The following is a 14,033-nucleotide window of genomic DNA, read 5'->3' on the forward strand; positions in this document are numbered from 1 at the left end:
ACATGAGAGGAAGGCAGTTAGCAACTTAATGAGAAATGACACAAAAATTTGCCCCCCCAAAAAAGAAAGAAATTGTTAAAAAAAAATTAAAAAAGAAGAAAATTACATAAAAATCAGCAAAACAAACCTAAATTACCTTAAAAAAGTCCTTTGATAATGATGATAATTCTGTTGTTCTTTTTTAAAGAATTTTCCAAAGCCACCAATTTTTGGTAACACTTCATTCCAAGTTGCTCATTGAGTTTTTTTAATTGAAAGCAAACAAATTTGCTCAGGGTTTGAAGATTTTAAATACTTTTGAGGGCATCTGAACAGAGAACATAATAGTGATGTAGATCAACGTTTCAAAGTGTAAACCAATTTTAGTTTTTTTGTGTCTTTAAATAATACACATCCAGTATATTGAAGGGAAAATTCTGAGCATATTGAAATATTAGGGATGGATGCATGCCTACAATATATAGTATAACTACTGCCTTGCTGAATCCAGTAGAATGTGTTTCTTTGCACATTATCTAACTTTCTACCAGTTTTATTGCAACCTGTTGGCATGCTTTTGAGATTTTCTGCTATCTAAATTTACAAGAACGTACATCTTTGGCAGAGCGCCGCACTCTCTGAATGCTTTGTTTGTTTGGATTAGACACAATGACCTACATTTACCTGTCTTTCTTGTCCCACTTTCATGAACGCCAGAAGCAAAATGTACTAAGTTCTGGCAAGAACTGCCAGCAGATGTTGTCAGGCAGCTTTCAGCGTTTAGATCTTTTTATAGATGAGTTTTTTTCCCCCGTTTTTTTATGTTGTTGCTCAAGGGAAAAAGTAGGTGAGAGGTTCAACTCTGATGTCATCCTTGTTGTTTACTGCATACAAGTGTTTATCTCCTTTTGCGTTTGAACATTTCCTAAATTAGGCCCCTTGCAGAATATTATGTAATAGTGTGCAGGATATAACCTTACGCATTTACCAACAAATCCAGACCAGATTCAGTGACCAAACCAGATACCGGCAGTGGCTGGCTGGTCCTGTCCCTTCAATGTGCAGGCCAAAGGTCTTCCAAGGTGTACCGTTTCAAAAACAAGTGGGGGGATCCTCCCTGGGGTCCGTCTCTTTCTACAGATGGCAGAGTACGGGGTCATAACTCTGTCATGTTTTTCAGCACAGTTAACTCAGCAAGTTTCCATACACACATTTTGTATACTCAGCTTACAGACAGCTGAGCAGCCCCTCGGCTCCGTGGTTTCGGAGAATTTGTCCTCAGGTGTTTCCACAGACAAAAATGAGTAGGAGGGGACTAACACATGTTGTTAGAGTAATGCAGTTGGCGAAAGATCATCTGTTTCCTAAAACAACTTTGTGTACCGGTGAGTTAAGAGGTTTAGGATGTATTAGCTCAGGGCTGCATTGGTTGTGTTGGAGGTTATTGTGGTGCACAAATTGAGCTGCGAGCTGATCTGTTCAGCTTTTCATTTCCTGTTTTTTTGTTTCTAGTTGAGTAGCAACAGCAGCTCTCACTGCAGTTCTTGTGTACTGTCGTGCTGTCACGCAACAGGAAGTTTAAGTCGTAACTTTCCCCCTATCTGCCCCCTTAAAAACCCCGCTCACCAACTACAAACTTCCCTACAACTACAAACAAACCCAGTCTGACACCTCTCTTTATTTGAAGCTAACAGTATCAGTGCAGACCCACGCATGTGCATCTGCCTTTGTTGCCTGCAGCGGCAGCTCAGCTCAGAGGTATTTAATGTGATGAACTTAATCCCACAGAGTCAAACAGGCCTGTTATTTAATGGCACCCTATTGGCCTGAACCCACTGGCCTGTTGTACCCAGCAGTACAGATCAAATCCATTATCTTTGTCCAAGTGAGATCAGCCTTGAGGTGAAGGGAGTCGAACAGCATTTGCAAATATGTGTAAGAGCTTTTTATTTTGGCCCTTTGTTAACGCCAGATAAGTGAAGTGTTAAGATTATGCTGTAAAATGCATGGAAAGCATTTTCATTCTGATTTTTAAAAGATAAGAGCTTGATCTAATGAATGAATGAATATGTGTGTGTGTGTGTGTGTGTGTGTGTGTGTGTGTTGAGGGTTAAAACGGGGGTAGACAATAGATAATTAATTATGGGAGTAGTACATGTTTATAGAATACAAAATAAATCAATATATATGAAGTTTTTTGTTGAAAAGAAACACTCAATAGGTGAGAGAACAGGGATAGACAGTTTGACTGCAGTATATGGAGGTCCCCTCTTTGATAAGCAGATGTTATTTAAGGCTGCAAGTCCCCTCTTGGCAATTTCTTTAAAAAAATATATAAAAATCACATTTTCAGTTATGTTGTGAAAGAAGACCTCAAAAGTAAATTTTCAATTCCATTTTTGTATTTTTAAAATGACCACTAATAGAAGTTCCCACTTGGATAGTGAAGTCTGACAGTCCCCTGTTGTTGATGTTGACGTGTGTGTGTGTGTGTATGTGAGAGGATGGTGAGGGTTAAGTGGATGCCAGACAATACATACTTAATTATGAGAGTAGTACATGTTTATAGAAGACAAAATAAATAAATATATAAGTTATAATACTGTAGATAAGATAAATGGTTGATAAATTAAATTATATTTTGTGGGACATATTTTGTTACAAATGATATATATTTGTATGTTTATGTATGTATATATGTGTTTTAATTTATATATTTCTTATATCTGTTTATGTATTCATAATTTACGTTTAAATAAGGAAGCATATGCAGAATTATTAGCTAATGAACAATGAAGAGGGGTGGGATTAGATAAAGTCACACTTATTCCCAATCCTTTTCGAACATGTAATTTGAATTTACTGTTTTCTTCTTTCAGATTTCAATCAATCAAACTTGAACTTTAATGTCAAATACCCTCAGTAGTTGAAAAGAAAGAAGTATAGCCAAAATGTGTGGTGCACTGTACGAGACAGCGGGTGAAGTTCGATCCCGTGATGCAGCAACGGTCAAAGGTCGCCGCAGCGTTAAAATGTTAAGCCACGTCACACATGTTCAAGTGTGCAATTTTAATCTTTCTTTACGCGCTGACCTGAGATAAGTTCACTTTCCATCGAAATCCACAGAATCCGCACGGCTATTGACCTGAATTCTCGTGTCTTACAGGTTTATGAGTGACAATAACCAGTTTCATAACTTCTTTTCGTTCTCTTAGGAAATAATCCGTTTTACTACTACAAACAATGCGGTGACAGTCCCTTTACGAGAACCATAAAACAATATGATAATGATATTTATCTACTAATTTCACTGAGACATTTCCCAACCTTGGCAGTATGGTCAGTGCTATTTTTCCTAAAATCCAAGTGGAGATCCCAGAATTTTCAAAAAAATATCAAGATGTCAGTCTAAATTTGAAGGCAATATGGTATAAAATGCTGGACAATGCAGCCCACTCACTCAATACTGGACCATTTTCTCCATTAGTCACTTTGACACAACATGAGAAAATAGGACTCTTGTTGAAAAATACCTAAGTAACCCTTTAAAGCCAAATTGACTTAATTTCCTTTAAAAACATGGGAAGAGGGTGACAAGCAACAAAAAATATCTAATAAGAAATGTATAAAAAGTTACAAGAAAATTAAAAATAAATAAATAAATAAACTTTTTTTTCTGTAAGAGGATTTTAAATAATTAAGAAAATTTGTATTGTAATATAGATAATAATAGAATTTTGATCATCTCTAATAATCCCCCAGAGCTAATTTTCAGATTTTTTTTTTAAATTAATTGATTTATTTATTTATTTTTGCAGTTTGCAGGAGATTTGGTGCCAAGATGCTCATTTTGTTTTTTCTTCTTCTTTTTCCTTTTTTTTTTAATGCAATCAAACCAATTTTCTCAGGTTTCACAGGTTTAAATGCTAGTGAAAGGTGTCTGAATGCAGCACAAGAAAACTGATCCAGATGTTAATGGGAAACCCAGATTGAAAACTTGATTTTGGGGGGTAAAGATAAGCATTAACTCTGTTTTATTGTGTGATTTTTGTGCATCTAGTGCTGCTGACATGGGTAAACTGCTCCAGTGTAAGATGGGCCACCAGAGTGCAGGACATGTTCACCGCAGGCAAGCTGCTGGCCCTCGCCCTCATCATCATCATGGGCATCGTGCAGATCTGCAAAGGTACGCTCCACGGATGCATACGTCAGTCGTGCATTCCAGCTGTCTGGTGCCTGTGTGTGAAAGTTTAAAAGTCACACACTCGCGGTCACTGGGGGCATCCTCGGCCACTCGGGACAGCGTAGGCTCCCCACCGACGCCGCAGGGGTCAGTGAGTTTCTGGGGGCCCCTTTTGGTTAAAACTCACATTGCTTATATCAGCACGCCTGTGTGGGTTTGCTGTCACAACATGGCCGAGGGCCAGTTATTTCAGGGGCCACAGAGAGTAGGCCCCTGAGACAACAAAATGAGGATTTCTGTGCAAACGTTTGAAGTAAAATGAAGACTTCAGCGGCCGATTTGACGGGAGACTTTGGTTCATATATGAGGGACGGTATGTGAGCGTAGAAATACTTTAATGCTCTCTGAAAACATGCCTGAAGAGGGGATTTCGGGAAAAATGTAATGACAAAGGAAAAGATGGATGCTTTAGACATTTCCCCCAAAAAACACAGTGTTTGCTAATCTCTCAGTGGGAGCTCTGGAGATCACAGTGGATGTTTTTTTTTTTTACAAAAAAGCCACTTTACAGGGGTTTAGCAAAATGTCTTTTACAACTTGTTTTACACACGCTGATTGCATAAGATAATGGTTTTCAGATGGGTTTCCCTCACAACAGTTTGTTGTGCAACAATCACAAGATGAATTCTCAGGAACTGACTTATTTAGTTAGATAAGGTCATACAGATTTACATGAAAAACTAAGACAAGTGCTGATGGAGAATTTTAATTTGCTTATATTACTAAAAATTGCACAGGATGGACTTTTCTGTCATGAAAATGCAGCATCAAACTAAATATATTTTGCATTATGTTCCCCACCTGCAGGAGAGTACTACTGGTTGGAGCCAGCCAATGCCTTCGAGCCTTTCCAGGACTACGATGTGGGTTTGATAGCCTTAGCCTTCCTACAAGGCTCCTTCGCCTACGGAGGGTGGAACTTCCTCAACTACGTCACAGAGGAGCTGGTAGACCCCTATGTGTAAGAGACTTTAATCTGTCATTTCTTTCATCATACTTTTTGCTGAAAATCACCTTTCACCAGTACTAACTGGCTCATTGCAACAGAAAAATATAGCTGTTTTTAAAGGAAGAATTCATCCTCAAAATGACAATTTTTTTATATTAATTACTCACCATGTATTACCTTGAATTTGTGATAAATCTTTGTTTTTCTCACATGCCTCCACGGTGAACAAAGAATACAAAAATTTAGAAAACTCTTGATGAACTGAAGTCATAGGTTTCTTTGTTCAATGACTGCAAAATTTTATCAAAACTTTTATTTACAATCTCTCACATAACTTGTGTTATGCTCAGTACTTCCCAAACAGGTGCATTTTTTACTAAAACCTCACGATTTAAAAGTTAACTTATTTCTGCTCTATTCAAAGCAACACTCCATTCACAAAAAAAGTAATTTTACCTCTCTGAACACAGGAGCTGCTGGTCTGCAGCTGCTTCGATCAGATCAGTTTATTCGTTTGTGTTATTGCGTGACTGAAGTGGATCTGAACTAAAACTTAAAAATACCAAAGTCGCACAAAAATAGAAACTAATGAACTGATCAAGGCAGCTGCAGATCAGCAGCTCCTGCGTTCAACGAGCTAAAATGACTGTTTCTGTCAACAGAGTCTGGCTTTGAGGAGAACATAGATAAGACTCAGTTTCAGTTCAGTTTTAAATCGTAAGTGAAAAAGAAAGGGTTTTGGATGCATATGAACGGATAAATGAGACTGATTATATTGCACAAGTTGTGTTTTGATATATTTTGCAATTATTAAACATGGACTCCTATGACTCTCCATTTTTGGACTCTTCATTCACCCTGGAGACGTGAAAAAGCAAACCTTTCTTTATGAATTCAGTGTAACACAGGGTGAGTAATTGATATACAAATGGTCATTTGAGGTGAAGAATTACTTTAAACCTGTTTGTTGCTATGTCGGTGATTAGCAGTTGCATACCGACTAAGCCTCCCAGTTTAATCCTTTTTTTCTTTAAGCTCTCTGAAATTGATTTAACTTTGCATGGGATAAATTCTCGCCATCTTTCCCAGTATCTGGCTTCTGACCTAGAAACATTTCTTGTAGAATAAAGTGGTTTATTTCTTCATTTCCTCTGCATTTTGTCTTTTTAACAATCCCACGTTTTTAATAACCTCGGTATCCATTAATACACCTCCCCTAAAGTACCACTTTTAATTTCCTTCTTTAAATCCCCCCCTATGTACCTCCTTCTCTTTAGCTTTTCTCCTCATTCTGTCTCCTAAACATTGACGTTTCTGCCGTCTCCAGGAACCTTCCCCGTGCCATCTTCATCTCCATCCCCCTCGTGACCTTCGTCTACGTCTTTGCCAACATCGCCTACGTCACAGCCATGAGTCCCCAGGAGCTGCTCGCCTCAAACGCTGTTGCCGTGGTGAGTATCTCAGATCATGACGCAGGGCGGTCCTGTGACTTCATCCACACGCTGCTAGTTGTAGAATGACGCCCTCTAGTGAGTGTTGGTCCTCAATCATCACATTGAAGAGGTGAACATGAGAAAACTAGGATCTAACCATCAGCGTGTGTGTCCTCCTCGTGTCCCTCCCTTTTCCTCCGACCTCTAACCTCCATCCTCCCGCTCCTCCATCCCAGACGTTTGGTGAGAAGCTGCTGGGAGTCATGTCGTGGATCATGCCCATCTCTGTGGCTCTCTCCACCTTCGGAGGAGTCAACGGTTCCCTCTTCACCTCCTCACGGTTAGTTCACACCATAACTACGTCCAGTACTATGTGAGGTTAAGCAACCCTAATTTTTGCAGTGAATATATTGTTTTCATACAGCGGATCTCAATTTAAGTGTCAGGGTTATGAAATATAAATCTGACAGGTCGTGAGATGATGAACAAGATGGGAAAGAAGACTTAATGAATGATAAATTTACAAATTTTGACACAGTGTGGAGGTTCTGGATGAAAATTGTCCCTAGATAATAAATAAAATTATTTTGTTGAAAATATTGAATTTGGAAGCTTAATCAAGAACTAATTTTAATCTAACTTTACTTTAAAAAAAAATAAATAAATAAAAAAAACTTGCAACAAATTGTTACAAAGTAGCACAACACAACATGAGAAAATGCTGTAGTGAGGAATGGAGCTATATAAAACTAAAAATGCTTTATCTGTCATAAATTTATTTATTTATTTACTTATCTATTAATTCATTTATTTATTACAAGTCTATTTTTTAATCATTTAAAATCATATTCATTTTATTTTGTCTTTTTTTAATTTCTATTTACCTTTTTTTGAGGGTTCTTTTCATGTTGTATGCATTTTATGTATTACAGGAAAACATGTTGTGCAATTAAATAAATACATTTTTGTCAAGTTAAATAAACTCAGCTGTATCAAACAGATGATGATGAAGTTGCAGACACTTGAAAAGATTTCACATGTCATGTTTAAGGTGCTACAACTTTACAAAATTAAGTAAATACAGCTACATTTTAAGTGGACAATTAGATATTTAGTCAAAATAACTTGAGATTAATAGTTTTATTTACTTTCCTTCCATAGTCTAACATACAGCTGCACTGCAGGCTTAAATATCTGTATATGAATTAATTGTTTTGGGGTTTTTTTCGGTCGCCGTCTCTCACAGATTGTTCTTCGCTGGAGCCAGAGAGGGCCACCTCCCCAGTCTGCTGGCTATGATTCATGTGAAACGCTGCACTCCCATCCCTGCTCTGCTCTTCACAGTAAGTGCCTCCTTCACAGCATCACTCCTTCTAAGTCAGTTTCTATCTGTCTTAATGCTCAGATAAACGCCGAAGCTGCAGACGAACAACAAACTTCCTGTCTCTGACCGTGCTTTTGCTCTTATTTCTCAGTGCCTGTCCACTCTGCTCATGCTGTGCACCAGTGACATGTACACCCTCATCAACTATGTGGGCTTCATCAACTACCTCTTCTATGGCGTCACTGTCGCCGGGCAGATTGTGCTGCGTATCAAACAGCCCAACATGCACCGACCAATCAAGGTGTGTTTCAAAACAGCCATAAAAAGCACATTTCACTCAAAAAAATCCCCAAATGAAACATGCAAAAAGTGGAAATATTCTTAAAGCTAGCAAATAATTGTCTCTGCATGAGTGTAATACCTTTGCTTCATTATTTTCTCCTACAGATCAGCCTAATCTGGCCGGTCATTTACCTCATCTTCTGGGCCTTCTTGCTCATCTTCTCCCTTTACTCCGAGCCCGTGGTGTGTGGCATCGGCCTCGCCATCATGTTGACTGGCGTCCCCGTCTATTTCCTGGGAGTCTACTGGGACAACAAGCCACAGTGTTTCGACGCCTTTGTTGGTAAGTCGGCTTGTCCCGTGTTGTGTGAGAGGACATACGTTTTGGGAAAATTTGCCCAATCAGTGGTGAAATGTTTTACCTTATTAGATTATTATTATTATTATATCAAATAAGTTCCAAATAAGAAATCCCTTTACAGAAATTAAGTGCTTGCTAGAAGCAAATCAGAGCCGTTTTTGGATGACTGTATTGTAGGCAACATTACCAAGGTGTATTTCTATATGTTGTCTGTAGTGTGAGGTGTTTCTATTATTTTTATTGTTTTTTATTGTATTTCATTGTGCTTTATGATACTGAAACCTGTATATTTTAATAACACTTAACATAAAAAGACCCTAAAAGGGACAAGATTTAAAAATTAGCAATGGCAATAACATTTTTGCAGCAGTTTTTTGGTCTTTATTGACATAATGCTACAAAATTAGAACCTACCAAATTAAAATGCAGTTTGCTTTCTTACCTAAAGTTAGGCGAGAACAAATGACCTCAATATCCACCCAAAGCATAGTAAAATAACTGGTTTCCATATGAAAAACAGCAAGAACAACACCATGCCAGATCATTTCTTTGTATGTTTGTTGTTGTTTTTTGTTTGTTTGTTTGTCCTGTTTCCTAAGGTCTAAATTCCTGTCTCCATGTATGTGTTGCCTGTCAATACCCTGTATTTGTTGTTATGTTTTTTTTGTACTGCCCTTTTGCACTCACTAGTAAAATAAAATTAAATAAAACAGAATAAAATAAAATAAAATGAAACAAAAAAAATTAATTAAATTAAATTAAATTAAATTAAATGGAATAGCACAGAATAAAATAATATAAAATAAAAACAAATTAAAATATGTAACATGCATCCTGTGTCATATGTCGTTTCAAAGTCTAATGGCCCAGTCCTAAAAGTCTTTGCTGCTCTCTTCTTCCAGATAAAATGACATACCTGGGCCAGAAGTTCTGCGTGGTGGTTTATCCGGCCGTGACTAGTGGCGATGGGAACGGAGAGGAAGGCGAGGAAATGAAGGAGGCCAGGTCTCCTCTGTCCAAGGAGGACGGAGACAACCACAAGTCAGCGGACTGCTAAAGTCCCTATCTCCCATTTATAAACAGACATGCAGACGCACACGTGGGTGCACACAAACACACGTGCAAACCACAGTTTGTAGTGGATTTACTGATCAACACTTGTGCCCCCACATTTTGTCTTTTGATATTTTTTATTTGGTTTTGTATCAATCAGTAATTTAAGTGCCAAATATAGCATGAGGTATGTAGAGTAATATGACCTCAAACTTTTCAGTCTGGGGTCCTTCAAAAGTGCAATAACAAAGGGTTAGCACCTTCTGACTCCTCAGTGAATGCTTAAAAAGAACCATTTACCACTCCTCATCCTGCTTCTCTTCCTACACACTCCTACTGCAAGAGCATCATTTTTTTTATTTTTGACAAGAGACTCTTACTCTGCTGTGATGGCTAAGCAAACTTTTTCTTTGTTTTGTTTTTCTCGACATTGTAAACGTTGCTGTCAACACACCAAAGCTGTATTTTGATTGCAGAAAATCAGATTCAGATCAAGTCATTTCATGTTGTGAAGTACACTAAGTACTGTTTTGTTTTTAAAGGTGACTGTGATTCCGAAATATTTTATCTTTTTGTAATTTGTAATTGTTTATATCATTTGACTTTGTTGTTATTTTAGATTTAACATGTTAATTTTTAGTTTTGTTGATATGCTTTTTTTTTCTATTCAATATCCTTTACATCTGGGCCTATTTTTTTACACTTGCGGAGGCGTACACCTGAAAGCTGACGTGTGAGCTGTACTTTGTATCGCAAAATGGTGCAAGGTTCTTGTTAATTGCCTTAATTATATAATAGTCTGTACTGTGTCATTACAGCGCATGTTAAAAGTGATGTTAAGAGATGATTAATCCTCGTACTTCGGGGTAGTTTTTAATTTTTATGAAAGTAATAAAAAAAAAGTGGATTCTTGTATGGACACTACACTGATAATTAACCCGTTAAAACTGCAAGTCCAGCTTGGACATACAGAAATATAAAAAGAATGAAATAGGCATGATAGTATTCACCATACATTTGCATTGTTAGTTTCCAAATCCTACACCGACACATGTGAATGCCTGCGTGATTTTTATGTTTTAAAGAGGCATTGATTGTCTTACATGTTTTACAGAAGAAGTATTTTTGTAGCTTGCCATCTAGCTGTGTTAAATGCCGTTTTAGTTCTTTGTTTAGTTTATCACAGAGCCCTTAAAGTCCAAAAGGGTAATTATTCAAATCTTGTGCGCACAAGTTGCTTATCTTGTGGGAACAAGTGAATTATCTGGTGTGCACAAGTTATTGATCTTGGGGGAAGGACTAATTACCATGTGCACCTAAGTTATTTGTCTTGTGGGAGCAAGTTATCATCATGTGCGCACAAGTTATTATCTAATATACGCAAGATAATTATCTTTTGGGAACAAATTATTATTTTGTGCGTGCAAGAGAAATATCTTTTGGGAACAAGTTACTTCTGTGCATAAGATTATTATTTTGTGGGAACAGGATAATTATCTGTAGTGCAAATTATTGATCTTGGGGTAACAAGTTGATTATCTTTTGAGGACAGTTTAATTATCCTGTGTGCACAAGTTTTTTTTTACTTTTGGGGAACAAGTTAATTATTTTGTGGAAACAAGATAATAATCTTGGGTGCACAAATTATGTCTCATGTGAAATCATTATCTTTTGCACACAAGGTAATTAACTTGTTTCCACAAGTTCCCAAAAGTTAATTATGTGCAAACAAGAAAACTAACTTGTTCCCACAAGATAAATAACTTGTTCCCAGAAGTATTTTGTGTGCACAAGATCATTAACTTGTTCCCATAAGATGAATTACTTGTTCCCACAAGTATTTGTGCACACAAGTTGATTAACGTGTTCCCATAAGATAAAATAACTTGTTCCCTCAAGTATTTTGTGTGCACATGATAATTAACTTGTTCCCACAAGATAAAATAACTTGTTCCCTCAGGTATTTTGTGTGCACAAGGTAATTAACTTGTTCCCACAAGATAAAATAACCTGTTCCCACAAATATTTTGTGCACACAAGATAATTAACTTGTTCCCATAAGATAGGCCGTAATATCTTCTGCACACATTTTTTTTTAAATCACCTTTTAGGCCTCTTGAGGCTTTGTAGTTTTTAGAAATTAGAGCTTTACGTTTAAAAAAAAGACTATTATTTTGATTCATATAATTCATTCGTAGAGATTTTTAGTGCAATATTAGTATAGACCAGCAAAAACTGAACCCTAAATCAACTCATTCTGTGTTGTCTTATAGTAGACGTCATTTATCTTTGCTGTATATTAAAATAACAATGCTCCTATTAACATTAACACACATTATGTACTCTTGTGTCTTTCTGTAATCAGTTAGTGTCTCAGGGCATCCCCACTGCCTTCTGCATATACACTGCCTAAAACCTCCAAACCACGAAAACTCACCAATTTAACTGATTGCCTCTTTGAAATCCAGTGTGTTAGTGCTAAATGTGCTGGTGCTTTTAGATATTTATTTCCTCAGGAGTCTCAGTCTTATCAGCGATCCCAAAAAGTGAATCATTATATCAAGAAATTATCATTTACGTCGGGCCAGTATTGCGTGGGGTTTCTTTTTTTTTGTTTTGTTTTTTGTTTTTAGGGGAACAGGGTGTCTTTGATGTCTTTACAAGTACAATGATTGTGTTTTGTGCCTGTATGGTTATTGTATATTTACAGTACACAGATGTCATGACAGTCTGTTTGTTGTCTTTTAGTAAATAAAAACCACTGACTACGGTTTGAATTTGTAATTCAAGGCCTCATTTATATTTAAAAACAAAAACACAACTCTGCCTTTATCTTTATTCTAGTGTGTGATTATTTCAAAGACTGTGATTAAATTCTTATTTAATTCAGTAATACATTTCCCCCCAATTTTTAACATAAACTGCCACATTTCTAAGAAATTTCTACATAAATGAGGCCTGAAAATGTTTCCACCACAGAAATCAAATGCTGCAACTTTATGTGATACCGTTTGTAATCTGTGGAGATTTAGAGCTCCACCTGCTTGTTAGATGTTTAAAATTTGACACTGTTGATTTTGTTTTGACTAATCTTTTTTACTGCTCGAGCTTCCTTAATAAGCTGCAACCTCCAATTTCTTGCTTTAATTCAGACCACAACAGGCCTTCAATGGTGGAAATATGAAGTTTTCTATGTTGTAACAGTCATGTATACTGATAATCTAAGCAATACATCATCGCACTACTATACTGAGAGGAATGTCATTTCTGAATCATTTTGTGTTGCCGTTTGCAGTCTACCAACCATCCTGAGAGCCATTTTGCTGTGTCTCTCAAAACTTATTTTTGTCTTAAAAACTGTAAATGTACATATTGGTGGTGAATGTGTGACAAGAATAAAAAAAAGACCATCCATGTCTCCTTTGTACGGCTTTTTTGAACATTTTTAAATAAATGTACGAGGAGAAAAGCATGGCAGAAATGCACAATCAGGACAATAAACAAATTGCTCTTAATTAAATTATATAAAACATTATTCTACTTCATGGGCAGCCTACTAAAGAAGCAGATGTAAGAAAAAATCTAATTAAAAAAATAGTACAATTCTGTTAAAATTACATGATAGTGTTAAAATAAGAGTTTTTTTTTTATTTTACATATTAATATGTTATGATTTCTAAAGAAATATGTAACCTATAACATTATTTTACAACTGACTTTAAAATTGAGTGTTATTCAATTATTCCTACTCTAAAAAAATAACTAAAAAGATGTTTTTTGGCATAAATATTAGGACACTTCTAACAAAAAAAAGTTATTTTACCTGCCAATAGACTACCTGTAGATTTTCAGTTGTTTATTTTTATTTGGGGTCTTTTTTAAACACAAGGTGACTGATGAAGGAATTGCAGAGATTTTTTGTCTTAATGTAATTTTTACAGTTTAAACATTTTTAATTACAACAATTTTATAGTTGAATGACAACCGTTTTAACTTGTAAAATTTAAGGATTACTATATCAAGTTATACTATGATTTAATTTTTCAATATTGATAATAAAGTTTTATTTTAAAGTCAATATTTCCTTCCAAAAAAATCAATGGATATTTTCCTGTGTTCCTCAGTGAATCCCACCGCCCCTTGTTTTGCACGTCAACGGTTCCGCTTCACTTTCGACTTTGTGCTCCACCTTATTTACTGTCAAAAAAAGCATAAAATTTGCAATAAAAATTACCTCACATCAGCGTTAGTATCACCCCGATAAAGCAAAACGACATTTGTTTCCTGAGCACCTACAACAAACCTTTACGACACCAGCGCAACGTGGCGTAAAGCCGGGTTTGCATTTGTAGTTTTTTCCAGCGCACCGCTTATTAGCTGAAGCCTGTAAAAAACTACAAGGCGGATGT

The 14,033-nt window shown here is 36.4% G+C and overlaps 1 protein-coding gene across 1 annotated transcript in view; it reads left to right on the forward strand.

The window, feature by feature from the left end:
- Positions 1 to 13,040, forward strand: part of slc7a8a (solute carrier family 7 member 8a) — a 28,732-nt gene extending 15,692 nt beyond the window's left edge. The window contains exons 4-11 of the mRNA XM_042512093.2: positions 4,040 to 4,165; positions 5,030 to 5,183; positions 6,499 to 6,622; positions 6,841 to 6,944; positions 7,851 to 7,947; positions 8,080 to 8,229; positions 8,376 to 8,553; positions 9,474 to 13,040. Coding sequence (XP_042368027.1) covers positions 4,040 to 4,165; positions 5,030 to 5,183; positions 6,499 to 6,622; positions 6,841 to 6,944; positions 7,851 to 7,947; positions 8,080 to 8,229; positions 8,376 to 8,553; positions 9,474 to 9,628 — 1,088 coding nt within the window. The 3' untranslated portion in view covers positions 9,629 to 13,040. The remainder of the gene's footprint in view (positions 1 to 4,039; positions 4,166 to 5,029; positions 5,184 to 6,498; positions 6,623 to 6,840; positions 6,945 to 7,850; positions 7,948 to 8,079; positions 8,230 to 8,375; positions 8,554 to 9,473) is intronic.
- The last annotated feature ends 993 nt before the right edge of the window (positions 13,041 to 14,033 follow it).

Source organism: Plectropomus leopardus, chromosome 23 (assembly GCF_026936395.1).
Source record: "Plectropomus leopardus strain MGB_pleo_1.0 chromosome 23, ASM2693639v1, whole genome shotgun sequence".
Lineage (NCBI taxonomy): Eukaryota > Metazoa > Chordata > Actinopteri > Perciformes > Serranidae > Plectropomus > Plectropomus leopardus.